The 18,265-nt window shown below is 34.4% G+C and overlaps 1 protein-coding gene across 1 annotated transcript; it reads right to left on the bottom strand.

Moving 5' to 3' along the window:
- Positions 1-7,137: 7,137 nt before the first annotated feature.
- Positions 7,138-10,625, bottom strand: LOC110922030 (MDIS1-interacting receptor like kinase 2). Its single transcript, XM_022166357.2, has 2 exons — positions 7,769-10,625; positions 7,138-7,628 (listed from the first exon to the last, which is right to left on the bottom strand). The coding sequence occupies exons 1-2, from the start codon at positions 10,575-10,577 to the stop codon at positions 7,309-7,311; spliced, it is 3,129 nt and encodes a 1,042-aa protein (XP_022022049.1). The 5' UTR covers positions 10,578-10,625; the 3' UTR covers positions 7,138-7,308.
- Between the last annotated feature and the right edge of the window lie 7,640 nt (positions 10,626-18,265).

Here is an 18,265-nt window from a genome sequence, read left to right as displayed (position 1 = left end):
ATGTTTAGTATCTCTACTTTTATTCGTTTTAGTATTTCGTCTTTTAGTGCCTTTCATTTCTAACGTGGCGAACCAAACCGACTTACGCCGTAATACGTAGGGTAAAATTACTAGTTATATATTAAAAAGTAAACTGCCAGTTTGGTCCCCAAGGTTTGGTCAATTCTGCCACTTTAGTCCAAAACTCAAACCTTTTGCATCTGGTTCCCTGTGGTTTCAGTTTTATTGCCATTTTGGTCCAAAAGTGAAATCAGGTCATATTTATCTTATAACATCCTGCTATTTTGTCCTTTTCCTCAGGAAAAAATGGTCATTTTATTTTTATTATAAACATTATAAATTAAAATAAATAAATTAAATTAGACCCTTTGACCATATAAAAGCACAATCTCAGAAACAAGTGGCATATCAGATTCAATCTCAGATTCAGCTTCTAATCTATCTATTTTCACCAGATTCAAGTTCGATTCCGGTTCATCTTCATCGAATCATGTTTGTTCTTCGTCTATGTTCATCGTACAAACAGTTGAGTGTGTGAGAGTCGACTTAGAGAGAGAAACAAGTTTCAGATTTTAGATCTGAAATAATCGCTCAAATTCTGTTCGAGCGATTACTTACTTCGATCGATTATTTCATGAATAATGACTTACAAGCGTTAAGTCATCGTCAACAACATCACCGAACCGGCCGATCTGCTTCACAACAACAACAATCGATCTGATGTTGGCAGCTAGTCGACCGTTCTTATGAACCATCAAGTTCCGATCTGCTTCACAAGAATAATAAATCCGATTCAGGTTCCGATCTTCTTCACAATCATCAGAATGTTCCATATTTCATCCCGATCCTTCATCTTTTAAATCAAGTTCAGTTTTGATGTTTGACAAAGACGTTGGATTAGGGTATTAGGGTTTGTTGCATTTAGGGAAGATGAAGTTATTTCTTTGCTTTTATCATTTGCCACTTGTAACACCTCGTAAAATCACGTCCAATGATGTATTGACACGTGTAATAAACCCTAATGAAGTCAAACATTGAATTTAAGGGACTAATTTTTCGAAAAATCGAAAACTTTGATTTTGAAAGGAATGTAAGTGTTAGCATACCTAAAATAAGTTTCTAAATAACCTCTCACGAAATTTACATTCACAAATGAGCCCCTTGGCGATCAAGTGTAGCCGTTTGTAGGATTAATTGAAAGTTTGCGCAATAAAGGGTTAAAGGTGTCAATATGTTCAATTATACCTCTGAATGACCTTTTAGCGAACCCGAAGCATCGTAATACTTCCAAGGATGCCTAATATGGATTAGGTGAGGCTTCAATACTAATAAATGATGAGATGCGCAAGTTTGCGCAATAGAGGGGCCTAAAGCGTCAACTTTTGAATCTACGCCATTCCGTGACCATTTAAGCAAACGGGAGCGTAGTAATGTTTAAGTATATGCTTGGGAATGATTAATATGGACCATGGAAGGCTTAGATATCATTAAACAACATTTCGCGCTACTTTGCGCAATTAAAGGACTAATGGCGTCAAACTGCAAAAGTAGGTCGATTCGTATGGTAACGGACCTTCCGGAATATGACCATAAGTTAAACATACCCTATTTATCCTTTATATAGCTTAGATATAGGCTTAGAGATGTTTGGTGCGCAAAAATAAACTTTTAAGTCATGCAGGGACTAAAAGTGTCAAAAAGTGCACAAGTTTGCATTTTCGTGCATATCTTACAATCTGGATATACCCGGACACCCAAAAATTTATGTAACCACTAAAATGTTTTATTTTAGTGTTTGTCTTGATAAAATTCCATACGTCGCGTAATTTGGTTCGTTTTTCGCGTCCGTCCGTGTTTCGTCGTAATTAGCCGAACAACGTGACCGTACGACCAAACGAACCGACATCCGGCATATTTTTGAGCATGCTTCATGTTCCCTATACTTTAACTTCATCTTAGAGCCTTAAAATGGGGTTAACGGGGCTTAAACGTGCCAAAACGCATCAAAAATCAAGTTTGGGGATGCAGGGGCATGTTCTGCCAATTGCTGAAAGTTCCTGCCAGTACATAGGGTCCTTACGGACCGTATAGGACCTCTTACAGTCCGTAAAGGAGTCCCAGCATAGCAGAAACCAGTTTACACAAACCCAGCAGCTTGCACTTGTTTTCTTTGCTTGTTTTAGCAATCTATGGGCTGGTTTGTGTGCCCATCAAGGTGGCCAATCAGAGTATGACAAGTGTACGGCTTAGATTGTGCCCCCTTTTACAAGAAACGATCCTAACGGTTCTTTTTTTCCTATATATACCCCATTAATTTTGCTCCCATTCCACACCTTGATCTGAATTGTTCTAAGTTGGAGCTCTTGTGCTTCATACCTGAACATCCTAGATCAATTCCATCCTTGCTTGGACCCTTTTGTAAGTGTCCTTCGTGCTTAGTTTAAATATTTAGCGTTTATAGCCGAAAAGTCACGCGTTTGCGATAAACGCTTTGACTTTTAATCGGTTAAGCCATTGTTCGCAACGAACATGGCTACGTGATCGTAATTAGGTAGGTGTTTGACCCTCAAAGGGGCACATCCTAATTACCACGTTTACTTAGTTAAATTGTCGGGTCAAATGAAAGTCAAACGGGTTAGTTTTAAATAAATTCATAACTATTAATATAAGAAACCATAAAATCAGTTTTCTCACTTTAATAACTGGGTAAATATTAGTTGAACATGTCTAAGCATGTTCAACCCGACAATGCTAAGTATAGGCTCGGTTCGGAACCGAAAGTCGCAAAAGTTGACTTTTGCTTTGACTTTCAGTTCTGACCCGATTTAGCTTAGTTTAGATATGCCTTAGGATTCCATTAGGACCATATTATAAGTTAGTATAACCCTCCAAGGTTATACAACTTGGTTCCATAGAAATCCTAGTTCATGCGTGTTTCCGTTATATGCCTAAATGTTGACCGTTATGCCCTTTTGACCCTAAAACGAGAATTTTGAAAATGTGAGAGAACTAATCTTTATTACTGATTTATAAACTTGTCCCTAAAATTTGACATCAGTTTGAGGTCTAGATTAGGAGTTACGCTCAATAGCGTAATTAGAAAGCTTTTTGTTAATCAAACGACATAATTAGCATATAGCCTATCTAAACCCAATTTTTGATACCAAACTTTACACCTACTGATATAAAATAATATTTTGGGATTTTTTGAGATTTTTTATTTATTTTTAGGCTGAGCATAACATAGGGTTCTAAGCTTGATTCGGTAGTTGTCGGTTTTGCCCTTTTGGGCTATAAAATGAGTTTTACAAATCCTTTTGATACCAAACCTTTTTCTACTGATCTAATATGATAAATAAAATATTTTGAGCCTTCTGGAATAATAAAAACTTCAGCTTTCCTTTGAAAACCCGGAAATGGCTCCAAATCGTCTTTTTAAGCGTTTTTAACGCATAGTATGTATCAAAACTATTTTAAACATATGAGGGTTGATACCTACTGATATATTCAGTAAATTTTTATATTTTAACAGTAAGGAGAAGTTTTAAACTCAGGTTTTCAGTTTTGACCTTTTAAGCCTATGTGAAATTACCAAAATGCCCCTACGGTGCATAGTATGGTTATAATTAATAAATTTCACATATATATGATACCCTACTGTTATAACTTATTAAATTAAGTATATTTACTGATTAAATCAGATCTGTAACTCAGAATAATTTTTAATCTCTTTTATAATATTTAAAATGACTGAAATACCCCTACGGGGCATAAATTGGTTTTAAATTCGTTTAGGGCATAATGGAAGGTATCCTATTGATATCACAACATATTTAAGGAATATTAACTTAAGAAACCTGTTCATGACTCTTATGGTTACTCGTTACGCTCTTTTCGCATTCGGATCGGCTTATGTAACTAGTTTACATAAATTAGCCGAAACGGGTCAAACCTTATCATTTTTATCTCAAAATCCAGAATGTGTTTAGTTTACCCTTATTACACAAGTATACAAGCTTGTTGGGTCTAAACCACATTCTAATCCGGTCTTCGCATAATCATGCGTTTTGAACCGTATCATCCTTTAAAACTAACCGGTCTAAGCATAGGCTTATTTAAGACCCGTTAGGAATTTAATAGGTTATTAAAAACCTTCGTTCCAGATTAAGAGCCCCAGTAAAGATACTTGCACTTGCTGATTAGGATATACGGCTGAGTATAAATTGCATTTTTAGCTCAGGTAAATACTCTTAACTTATTTTCCCTATACGGGCTTGGGATACGGTATTATAATAATACCGCTTGGTCGGGTATTGAATGTTTAATCGTATTGTGATTAAATTATTGAGGTAACCCGCTTTAATCTGTCTTGTTTGAAATAAAGGCCTTTAGGGGTTAATGACCATGTCCCGGATATCCTTGGCATCATTGTATAATAAAAATGGCCACGTCTTATGCACGAGGTGTAGGCGTACACCTGACAGTTGCATAAGGGAAACGGTATCTCACTCTCTTGTGGGCCTATACTTGTGGCGTGTCTGTTAATCTTGACTCGGTTTCTACATCGGGCCCTAAACGTATAACGAACAATGTAAATCTGTATACAAGATTATTTTTATATAATTGTCCCAAGTTATAAAAGTTTTGTGCCATGTGCATTTAAATAAATTTTTTAAAACATTTTCAAAATGAGTCAGTTAAGTTGTATTTACCAGTGTAAACTGACGTATTTTCCCAAAAAGATTAAGTGACAGGTACTATACATAATTGGCTGGGAGCTCAGGGCGCCAATAAGGAATCTCGCAAGTTCTAGATGCCTAAAGTTTGTTGAACAATATTATCTTTCTATTTTAAGATCCGCCTGTGGATCCATCTTACATTCCGTTGTAATATTTGATATTACTTTTGAATCAGATTGTAATATATTTATCTTTTGCTTCCGCTGTGCATTTAAATTGTGTTGTTTGACTATGATGATATCAACTACGTCACGATACTCCCCACCGGGCCCACCGGTAATACGTGGAAATATCGGGGTGTGACACCACCGCCTCCACCATTAACATGCACCACCGTCTCCACCATTAAGATCCACCACCGCCATCGTCTCCACCACTAACATCCACCACCGCCATTGTCTCTACCATTATCATCCACTACCGTCTCCACCATTGAGCCTGTGATAGAGATAGAGAAGAGAGACAGACAGAGGGGTGTTTAGAGAGAGAGAGAGAGAGTGAGAGAGAGAGAGAGTGCAGAGTTTGTTTTTGTTTAAACATTTTTTTCATCTATATAATGACCATTTTGCCCCTGAATAAAGGACAAAATAGCAGGATGTTATAAGACAAATATGACATGATTTCACTTTTGAAGCAAAATGACAATAAAACTGAAACCACAAGGACCCAGATGTAAAAAGTTTGAGTTTTGAACTAAAGTGTCAAAAGTGACCAAACCTCAGGAACCAAAATGGCAAATGGAATTGGTATGACACGATCATTCTTTATGTTTCTATATTCTGTTAATGGGATTGACAAAGTATTTCTAAGGTAATAAACCTTAAGAGGTTAGGTTTTCTATAACTTGTCTTAATTTCTACTTAGGTTGTTGGTGTTGTAGCCTAGCTATGCTATATTAATCATATCTCGTCATTAGATTTAGATTAGTTTAAGGTGAAGTTGTTGGCCATATGAAATAGATTTGTTGATCCATAAATATGTTCAGGCCCCACTACTGGTCAATGTTAGGTAGATGGGTTTCAAACTTTGTGACAGGGTGCAATTGACTACATATCGATAGGCAATGTCCAATTGGATATATTGATTTAATTTTATGTTATCTTTCTATTTAAAAAATACAAAAGAGGGAAACTACACAGGAGATTAGGGGGTTTTAAAAATTTTGTGTTTAAAACGATTAAAAATTAAAATACATCAATAATATTGGTTCTAATTCATCTTTGTTTTTATTGTTGTATAGACTATAGTAAATTAGTAATTGCATTTTTAGTATATGGACTGCTAGGCTATAAAAGATTTGAATTACTGGGCCGTTGATAGGATTTATGGGCTTTTGTGCTGATGGGCTGTTACTAGTGGACTATATGTCAAGTGGGCCGCCAAACATATTGGCAGGCTTCTTGTTTTGCTATTTGTCGCTCATCAGAAAATGCCATCACCATCAACTAGACATTTTGGCTGCACAGCTAGAGGTGCACAACCAAACCGGTTTGAGAACCAAAACCGGGACCCAAACTGAAATCAAAACCAATATACATAGAAAAGTTTTGGAACCGAAACTGGCTAAACCCGAACGAAACAAGTAAAACAGGGTCAACACTGGTCAAATTCGTTCAAAAAACTGACAAAACCCGAACCAATTTGAAATCAAAATCAATTTCCACTTTTGTTGACCGACTCGAACTGGTTTAAGGTTTGAATCCGATTTTGCACCTTTATACACAGTTACCTGTATATGATGATTCATACATCATGTCCCTAAACAATTATCTCTTTTAACTTTGTGAAACATGGTTTTTAAATCCAAGAAAAAGAATCATTGATTTTTAGCTTGTAAAATGTATAATGATATTGTTTACAACTAGGATCTTTGTTTTTTCTAAAGAATCTTGACATGCTTTTTGTTACCATATAACTAGAGTAAAATGCCCGGTTAGTCCCTGTGGTTTTGTAAAATAACACCTATAGTTTTCAACTTTTGGAAATTACACCGGTACTCCATGTGGTTTGACAGTTTGTTACTCGGATAGTCCCTAGAGTGGATGTCCGTTAGTTTTCTCCATTAACTCCATGTAAAATGACCAACATGCCCTTAGTATTAAATTAAAACACTAAATAGATATATTAAAATTAAAGGTGGGACGCACCAACCTTCTTATTCACCCTTTTAAGCCATTGTATGTCTCTCTCACAAACACACACACACACACACACACTCACTCACCACCACCTGCCTCCACCACTTACCACCAGCCGCCACGACCTACAACTCCACCAACATCAATCAAAATCGTGTTGGGCATGTTGGTTATTATAGCTATTATATTATTGCGCGTTTTGATTCTGTTAAAGAGTGTTTGAACTCTAAGCCACATGAAAGGCCATCACATGTAACAAGTTTGAATAACAAAAGGAATTGACGATTATTGTTTTAATACTAGCACATAATGCAATAAGAAAAACATAACATAAGACATCCGTATACATGTAATGAGGATGCATTATACAAAGCTTAAGAGAACTAAATAAAGATGGAAGTCCAAGTACACTACATATATTAACAAACCAATTATTTAGGGATATCAATCCACAGTTCATCATCCATTGCCAAGATGTTTGAAACTTGTCGCATTGTTGGCCTTTCTTGTGGGTTAGAGTTCAAACAATCCCTTGAAATAATCAAAACGGATTTCACTAGTTTTTCAGCATGGAGTGACGGTGGCGGTATCCGACTATCTCCCACATTGGCAGGCAACAGATACTCAGCAGGCAAACTTTGTAAAGATGTTATGAGTTCTCCAGGATGCTTTCCCATGATCACTTCTAGTGCAACAACTCCAAAGCTATACACATCACATTTCTCCGTTGCAACCATTGTATAAGCAAGTTCTACATGGAACAAACATGTAAATAAAAGAAAATAAAAAGGTAATATCAATCATAAAAACATACTTGCAGTTAAAAAAAAGCAATCATACAAAAACGTTCCAACATTCACACGTATATCTAAATAGAACAAAACAAGTTACCTGGCGCTATATAACCATATGTGCCTGCAATTGTTGTCCAATTTGAGGAGTCTAGCTTTAGAAGTTTGGATGTGCCAAAATCAGATATATGTGCCTCATAATCAGAATCAAGAAGGATGTTGGCTCCTGAAATGTCTCTATGAATTATTGGAGGTGAGCAATCGTGGTGCATATAAGTTAAGCCATTAGCTATAGCCCTTACAATTTTGACCCTTTTCAACCAATCTAATTCCTTTGCTATGATATCAGCACTTAAGATTGATCTGAGGCTTCCCTTTTCAAGGTATTCATAAATTAAAAATGAGTGTCGAGCATGGAAACAAAATCCAAAGAGTTTCACTATGTTCCGATGCCTTATGTTGGTTAAAGCTCGTACCTCATTAAGGAAAGCCGTATGATCAACTTTGTCAGATGATGAAGAATGAATTTTCTTCACAGCCACTGTAATATTGTTTGGTTGCAATTCCGCTTTATACACGGAGCCATACCCTCCGGTGCCAATACAATATGCATCATTAAAATCATTTGTCACCTTTAGGATTTCATCATACACTGCCCGTCCATCAAAATTTGATATCGAGAAAAAATCATTACTTTTTTCAACCAATGGTCCTACTTCTACCGGAGAAGACCTTTTCTTTTTTTGTCGACAAGCATGGAGGCCGCATAGTAACATTGCCCCGAATAGAGGAAGCAATATTACAAGGATGAGCCTATAGTGAAAGCTATCATTATTTTTCTTCACTGTAACTTGTTGACTTTCACAAAGTTTCATTCCTGTAACATTTCCACACAAACCTGGATTGCCTTGGAATACTTGTATGGTAGAATTTTTGAAGATGGGAAATGAGGTGGGAACCGGACCTACCAACTCATTGTAAGACAAGTTGACATCAATCCCACCAGGCAATTTACCAAAGGCATCAGGAATCAAACCAGATAATCTATTATGTGAAAGGTTCAGACTTTCCAAAGTCACCAAACTTTGAATTTCAGATGGTATCTCTTTCGTGAGTAAATTCCAAGAGAAATCAAGTGTGTTTAGTTGACCTAGTTTACCAACCTCAGATGGGATTTTTCCGCTGAGCTTGTTATTACTAAGATTCAAGTAATAGATTTGTTCCCACTTACCAATATATCTCGATATTGACCCATTCAATTTGTTGGTAGATAGATCGAGAGTAAGCAGATTATGAAGTGATTTAAGCTCTTGAGGTATCACACCCGAAAGTTTGTTATCTTGTAAGAACAAATACAACATACCCTTCACCTTTCCAAGTTCCTTTGGAATCCCACAAGCCAAATTATTTGAAGAAAGATCAAGTTTTTGTAGTCGAGTTAAATTTCCAAACTCGGGTGGTATGCAACCACTAATGTTGTTATATCCCATCAACAAGGTTGTCACGTTATTGCATTTACTCCAGTTTTGAGACAATTGCCCATGAAAGTTGTTATGACTGATGTCGAGTAGATCTAAACTTGGATGCACCCCAAAACTATTTGATATATCTCCATTAAATTGGTTAAAATTGAACTGACCTCTTATTAAGCTGGAGCAATTTCGTAGGCCGTTTGGTATGAGACCGGTGAGATGATTATTACTTAATGATAAGTATTGAAGCTTTCCCCCATGGCACAAATCTTCAGGCAAACGTCCAGACAATTGATTATTGTCCATTTCTACCTCGAGCATGTCTAGGCTTGCGAGTACTCCTTGTGGTATAGTACCAGATAATTTGTTCACACGAACATACAAATACTGTAGCTTTCTCAATTTTTTTAGTGATGAAGGAATAGAACCATTGAGTTGGTTTTCACTCAGTAGTAACGCAGTGAGAGACTTCAAATTTCCTAGTTCAGTAGGAATGGTTCCAGAGAGTTGATTTTGGTACAAGTGAAGGAGATTCAAAGATTTCAAATTACCCAATGATGAAGGAATTGGGCCTGACAGATGATTTGAAAAGAGGCTGAGCCTCTCAAGTGAGACCAGGCTCCCGATTTCTTGTGGGATCGTACCATTCAACGTGTTATTGAAAAGGTACAAGACGGTAAGCCGGGTCAAATTCCCAATGGTAGGTGGGATAGGACCATTCAGAAAATTGTTACTGATGTACACTTCCACAAGATTGATAAGGTTGCCAAACTCATTTGGAATTTGACCAGAAAGCTTATTATAATCAAGATATAGGTAACCCAAGTTTTTTAAGTTGCCTAATGTTATAGGCAATTCTCCTTCAAGAGAATTATTATACAAGGCAAGCTCAGAGAGAGAACTCAGTTGACCAATCTCTTGTGGTATTGAACCATTTAAGTTATTATCAAAAAGATGGAGGGTTTCAAGACTGGCTAACATCCCTATTTCCGGTGGGATTACCCCAGAAAACTTATTCCCTGAAAGATCAAGATAAACAAGTTTGGACAGGAGCCAAATTTGTGCGGGGATTGGACCGAAAAATTCATTTACACTAAGCTCAAAATGAGAAAGGTTGTGGAGAAAAGAGAATGGGAACTGGTCAAGAGTACCGTTTAATTGAGATGATGTGAGGTTCAACCTGTAAATGGACCAATAATCATTGCAACCTACACCGAACCATGAAGTGCATGGAGTCGAAGTAGTAGCATTCATAGGGAGGGGAGTCCAAGAAGATAGCAGGGAGTTGTTTGGAATTTGGAGGCTAGCTTTCCATTTAAGAAGAGCATTGGCTTCTTCAAAAGATGCAGAAGCAAACTTTGGAAGTGAAATGATTAGTAGAGCTAGAGATAAAAAAAGAAACAAGTGTGAACAAGAAGACTTCATTTGCCTTTTCATGTTCTCTTGTTATTATAAAATATGGGTTGTGTGTCCTAATTTATACTTGAGGGCCTAACCTTTTCTCTTCTTAAAAAAGGAAAAAGAAAAAAAAAGAAACACAAAAAGAAAATTCAGGCAATGTTACATTTTCCACAAGTAGTGTGTACTTTTACTTTAGAAAAAGAAAAAGAAAATTTGGGCAATGTCACATTTTCCACAAGTAGTGTGTTTTACTTTAGGAGAAATAAATATCTAGAGAATATTTTCAAGGCCATATTAATTACACTTCGAATACAAACATTGTTGTATAAACACTATATGGTGACATAGACCAATAGGAGTCAATGTCCTTAGCAAACGACTACTTTGACTACAGCATTAAAATTCTGGACGTGCTTCACACTGGATTAATATATGAATGAACGTGCTTCACACTGGTCACTGGACGTGCTTCACACTGGATGGTCGAATACTAGTATTGACTCAAAAGTCATATATTCCACTAGAAGTGTGTTTTACTTTGAGAGAAATATATGAATATTGACTCAAAGTCAAGATAATTAGACAAGGAAAGAAGAGGTCGTTGGTATTATTATTATGAGACAAGCTAGGAATTAATTTTGATAGATTTTTGAACGAGTGAATTTTATTGAGATAAAAAGCTAGCGAGGAGCTGTAGCCAAACATAAACAGGACCCACAACAGCAGCACCTAAGCCAATACTTTTACGGATAAAGGATTACATATGTTTTTCGTTAAATTCCAATCACGTATTACGATTTTCTATTGTAAGGTCTCGATTTAACCAAGTTAAGTACATGCATCGACGATTCATATATTATATAAAACTAACCACATAAGATGAAAATCAAAAGTATACCTCGTAATGCAGGCAAATATATAAATATTTGTAGATAACAAGCAAAGAATTCCCTGTCCATGTAGCGGGACGCTAAACCGAATATTTCTCAGTTTTGCTTTTTTTCTCAGCTACTTGTCCATGTTATTCATAACGCAATCTTAATAACTTGGAGACGTAGATGAAAACACCATCGTCAAAAGAAAAAACATTTATAAACTTTAGGAACTATAAAGTAACTTTATTAAAGTCGAATAGTAGTAGCGTAGACCGAGTTAAGGGAAAAAAAGGGGTAAAATTAAGGGATATTAAATTCAATATTTTAAGAAAAAGGCAAAACTTTGCCCTTCCCGAGTTTCAAACCCGGGTCGCTTCATTAGGTTTAGCATAAATCAAGCACTTCTCCACACACCATTTTAATACTAAGTTTTTCTTTCGACTAACATTAAAAATGAAGCAACTAAAAGAATAATAAAGGACCTAGTGGATGTCACATACTGGTTGGTTGCCTCATTTTCATCAATAACAATAGTTTGCCGCCATTTTTCACCAATAAAAATGATTAGTAGAGCTAGCTTTCCATTTAAGAAAATCAAAAGTATACCTCGTAATGCAGGCAAATATATAGATATTTGTAGATAACAAGCAAAGAATTCCCCGTCCATGTAGCGGGGCGTTAAACCAAATATTTCTCAGTTTTGCTTTTTTCTCAGCTACTTGTCCATGTTATTCATACTTGTCCATGTTATTCATGACGCAATCTTAATAAGATAACTTGGAGACGTAGATCGTCGAAAGAAAAAGCATTTATAAACTTTAAGAACTATAAAGTAACTTTATTAAAGTCGAAGAGTAGTAGCATAGACCGAGTTAAGGGAAAAAAAGGGGTAAAATTAAGGGATATTAAATTCAATATTTTAAGAAAAAGGCAAAACTTTGCCTTTCCCGAGTTTCAAACCCGGGTCGCTTCATTAGGTTTAGCATAAATCAAGCACTTCTTCACACACCATTTTAATACTAAGTTTTTCTTTCAACTAACATTAAAAATGAAGCAACTAAAAGAATAATAAAGGACCTAGTGGATGTCACATGGTATTTACTGGTTGGTTGCCTCATTTTTCATCGATAACAATAGTTTGCCGCCATTTTTCACCAATAAAAATGGTTTATTATTTCCGGCATTTTTAAACATAATCTTTTATTACTAACCGTAAAACATTACATTTATCAACTCGTGTAATACACGAAATTATAACCTAGTTTGCTTATAATTACGTCAACCACTCCACCACATGCAGTGGTGGATCCAAGATTTTTTTCTAAGGGGTTCACTTTTTTAAATGTTCCCGCATCATATGTCGGAACATTAAAAAAATACGGGTTAGTTCGACGGTTCGGAACGGGTAAAGTTAATCACATAATAAAAATACTAAAAATACGATACAATAATGAAAATAACATTGTCATTTGCTCAAAAAACCTAATCAATCACAAACCTATTCATTTTAAACTTTTCTTTCTAAAACTTTTTAAGGAATATAGCTTTTTGTACAACAATCTAATTCTAATTCCAATTTACAGCATTGCCAACTATGGGACTCAAACCTTCCTTCGTAAGGAGAGACACCATTTTACACACTATGAAGCCGATACACCAATGTCCACTATGGGATTCAATATCGAAACAAGAAAATCAAAGCTTTAAAGTGATAATTGATAAATCCCTCCAAACATCTAAACTGATGTATACATACCCCGATTAGCTCGACTGAAATTTACACCTTGATGCATAGATTTACTTAGCACTAAGAACTCATGAAATAAAGTGTACAATTTGCATTATTATCATCACCAACTTCTTTACATACATCCTCAAATCATTCAGACATTTTTAGTATTTAAAACATAGTTCCTCAATTTCTTATCGACCGAAACATCATACCAACAATTTGAAAACAACAAGAACATAAAATGCAAATAGTCAATTCAATCACTCATGATCATTAGATCCATTTACGAAGGATGATAAGTCTTCCCCTTACCAAAAACCGTCTTCATCGCTGATCTCATCGACGCTGTTGCTGAATTCAATGCTGCCTCAATATACCTTAGCAAAAAAATTCGATAAAAATTGCTTAAACCCGACTCGAACTCGGGAACAGCAGTATAACAAACGCGCGTTTTACCAGTAGACCAGACTACACCTTTGGTTAAAGGCTCCTTTACAAAATGCTAAAGGGTTCCTTCAGATTTTTGTATATGACGTAACACTATAAATCACGAACTGAACGGGTTCCTAGGAACCCCCTTCTTGGCTGTAAATCTGCCCCTGACCACATGTCATTTTAATACATGGGTTTGCTTTCAGTTGTTTAAATATATTAAGTTAAAATACGTAATTAAAAAAATTAAGCATGTCGCCTCTTTTGCTGCCCTTTTTCACCAATAACAATGGTTCACTATTTTCGGCCTTTTTAAAACACAACCTTTTATTACTAACTATAAAACATTACATTTATCAACTCGTGTCATACATAGAATTATAACCTAGTTTGCTTATAATGCATCAACCACTCCAGCATATGTCATTTTAATACATGAGTTTGCTTCAATTGTTTAAATATATTTTAGAGTAAATCGCCAAAATCAACCCTGAGGTTTAAGCCTGTTTGCCAGTTTCATTCAAAATGATTTTTTTTTGCCAAACAACCCTTCACCTTTGGCATGTTTTGCCATTTTCATCCAAACCATTAACTTAGTTTACTTTTTATGTTAAGTTGAAGGATATTTGGATGAAACTGAAAAATATAAAACCTAAGGGACGATTTTGGCAATTTACTCAAACTCTTTTTAATTTCTTTTAATTAATTAATTTTTTCACATATATATGCCGTTTTTATAAAAAAAATAATAGTTTTGTCACATAATTTTTATAAATTTTCATTCAAATCACTAACTCATTTTATTTTTTCTGTTAAGGTGAAGGATGTTTTAAATTTTATAAATTAAGACAGAAATTAATATCCAGTTTTTTATATAGATCAATTTTATAAAGAAAAAACGATATACAAAATAAATATCAATGGTATACAACACATAACAATCGATTACCACTTTTAGTATTTAATCTAGTGTAGAGATAGAAAAAAATTGTAAAACTTTATAATTTTTTAAATGTGTTGAGTACCTAAGAAATATGTTGGCAGAAATAAAATATTTATCTAATTAAGTTTATGACGGTAACTAACTAATATTTATTCCGAGTGGTTTGAGTAAAGAACTTTTGGTTCATGGCATTATACTTACTATTTGGTGGGTAATTAAGGTTTGGTTACGATACATTGTTTGATGGGGGGGGGGGCAGTGGCTTCTGTTTTTTGTTAGGAACGAATTTAAAAAGTAGAAGATGAATTACAAACTTGGTACATATGATAAAATTTGTTTATTTTACCTTTTTCTATAAGATCATTAGCATTTTAGTTTTATAAAATTTAGAGGCTGATAGATTTTATTTTTATAATACTTATATATATATATATATATATATATATATATATATATATATATATATATATAAATTGGGAATTAATTTTGAGTTAATGGTCCATGAGGTTTGCTCATTTTTGCCACTTTAGTTCAAAATCCAAAATTTTTAAATCTGGGTCCCTGAGGTTTGCATTTTGTTGCCATTTTAGTCCAAATTTCAAAAACCCCCTTTTTTACTGTTGCAACCAGCCTATTTTGTCCTTTTGTGCAAGGGTATTTTGGTCATTTTTATGAGTTATTATAACAAACCCAGATCAAGAACCCAGGGACCTAGTCAAAAAAGGACAAAATAGGCTGGTTGCAACAGTACAAAAAGAAGGTTTTTGAAATTTAGACTAAAATGGCAACAAAATGCAAACCTCAGGGACTCAGATTTAAAGATTTTGGATTTTGGACTAAAGTGGCAAAAGTGAGCAAACCTCAGGGACCATTTTGGCTATTAACTCATTAATTTTTGTCTTACTTTATGAAATTTAAAAGATCCTTCACTTTAATAGAAAAAAATAACTGAGTTAGTGGTTGGATGACAATTTATAAAAATTATGTGACAAAACTATTAACTTTTTATAAGAACTACATGTATATTCTGTTTTATATATATGTGACAAAATTAACTAAATGAAATAAATTAAAAAAATTTTTCGTAAATTGCCAAAATCGTCCCTGAGGTTTTATATTTACCAGATTCATCCAAATATCCTTCAACTTAACAGAAAAATTAACTAAGTTAGTGGTTTGGATGAAAATGCCAAAAAATGCCAAAGATGAAGAGCTATTTGTTACAAAAAAGTCAATTCGGACGAAACTGACAAACAGACCTAAACAACGATTGTGATAATTTACTCTATATTTTAAGTTAAAATACGCAATGAAAAAAAATTAAGCATGCCACCTCTTTTGACCAATGGTTAATTATTACTATTTTCTAGCATGGAAATTTATTTGTAGGTTGAACAATGGTTGATTGTTAATATTTTCCATCATGGAATATGTATTTGTAGGTTAATATTGAATATTACCATAGGTTTTTATATATATAATAACAATATATAAGAAAATTATCATTATCAACATATACATTATGAAGTTTTGCTGACGTCATGTAATAGTTTTGCTAGGTGATTGGCCACTTTTGGCGGCTTGACTTTTGTTTTGTTTTGTTTTTTTTTTCATTTTTTATATAATAGTTATTTATAGGTGATGCCAAATTAGAATTTTATCTCAGGTGTAAAATTAGATTTCGCCCTCGATTCAAAATAAAATTTTGCTTTTGCCTCTTGCGTAAATGTACGATTTTACCGTCAGTTAAAAAATACAATTTTGCTCCCAGTCCAAAATAAAAATATGGTTTTGCCCTCAACTAGAGTCCTGTCAAATTACGATTTTGTTCCCAGTTTAATATTACGATTTTGCCCCTAGCTAAAAATTACGGTTTTGCCCGCAGCTAAAATATTACGATTTTGCCCCCATATCAAAATAAAAAAAAACGGTTTTGCCCTCAGTTCAAAATATTATTTTACCTCCATTTTAAAATTACGATTTTACCTCAGCTAAAAATTGCAATCTTATCATCGTTATTTTTCCTTTGGCAAAACCATGGTAGTGTTTTATTTTACTTTGTTGACTTAATTTTGTTTTTATTCATGCCAAACAGCTGTCTAGCACTCGCTAATTGGTCCTGACAAATTATTGTTTTGCCCCCAACTCTAAGTTACACGCTTGTCATCGTTTTAGTTAATTTTTTTATCATAACTATGGTACTGTTTTTCTTTAATTGGTTAACTTGATGTGACTTTTTTTGATATCGTGTTATACGTAGCATGTATAACTAAACAACATAAAGGCGTATATGTTATTACCCTAAGAAATACTCTGTTTAGTGCCCCGCAACGCGGGCGACGCATAACTCTAGCTGCCTACCACTGGCTCATTAGTCCTGAAAAATTACAGTTTTGCCCTGAGTCCAAAATTACGGTCTTATCATCGTTTTTTTTTTTCATAGCAAAGTTATAGTAGTCTTTTTTTTAATTGATTGAGAATTATTCGGCCATTGCCCCGCAACGCAGGCGGGGCATCTACTAGTTTAATTCTAAGTCTATGTTAATATTGAATAGTACCCTAGCTTTATATATATATATATATATATATATATATATATATATATATAATAACAATATATAAGAAAATTTAGTTCTTAGTCTTACAACCAACATAAAATAACAATATATAAGAAAATTTAATTCTTAGTCTTACAATCAACTATTATATACTATCAATTTGAAACATGTTAGTGTATATGTGGTTTGTATCACATGCTTATTAGTTTGTTTATGTTGTATTAGGCTGTACTATATGCTTAATTTGTAGTATCTATTTTGGTTATTAACTTTGGGTTTTGTTTTGTTTGGCTTCAAAACTATCAATTTGAAACATGTTAGTGCATATGTGGATTGTACCACATGTTTATTAGTTTGTTTATGTTGTATTGGGTTGTACCATGTGCTTAATTTGTAGTATTTGTTTTGAGTATTAACTTTGGGGTTTGTTTTGTTTGGCTTCATTTTGAAGCCAAACCTCTTTCTCACCGACCATCTCCCTCTGCCTTTCCCCCATTGCCGCACCACTGCCTCTCCGCTACTGCCGCACCATTGTTTTAATTTTCCAAGACTGCCGCCCCTCTTTTAAATCTGTGGCTGATATGATTATTCATTACTTGCATCTACGGTATATTTTGGACTTTATCTATGTTCCGACCGTACATTTATACGGTTCATACGTTTGTTATTTTTTTGTTGAGAAGATTGGCTTTATACGGTTGTTTTCACTAAGTTGTTTTGATGTTTTTGGTTCAGTTGGTTGATATGGTTGCATATGGGTTTTTTTATTATTTGTTATGGTAAAGGGGTTATTTGTAACCCCTTAATTGTTCTATATATTTTTGTTTCGTGGCTTGGTTATCTTATTTGGTTCTTTGGTTCATTCAGTTGGCTTATGGCCTTATTTATGTTATAATCTTTCTATATTTTAATCCTTTTAGTTATATAATTAGAAAAAGTATATCGTACATTACGGCTTAACGTACTTCACGTACGACAACTTGCGTGATTTGTTCTATAACATGCGTGATGATGTACTGCAAAGTACATTTGTTTTTAGTGTATATTTTGGTCAGTTTTCGGTTATTTTGAGTCTAGTCTAGGTTAGAATTTCGATACTGCTGACGTTAAGCTTTGATTTCAGGTCCCGTAGCTTAAAGTGAGGAAAAACGAGTCAAAACGAGCAGTTTGGAGTAAAAACGGGA

The sequence above is a fragment of the Helianthus annuus genome, chromosome 17, assembly GCF_002127325.2.
Source record: "Helianthus annuus cultivar XRQ/B chromosome 17, HanXRQr2.0-SUNRISE, whole genome shotgun sequence".
Lineage (NCBI taxonomy): Eukaryota > Viridiplantae > Streptophyta > Magnoliopsida > Asterales > Asteraceae > Helianthus > Helianthus annuus.
This window is presented reverse-complemented; position numbering and strand designations above follow the sequence as displayed.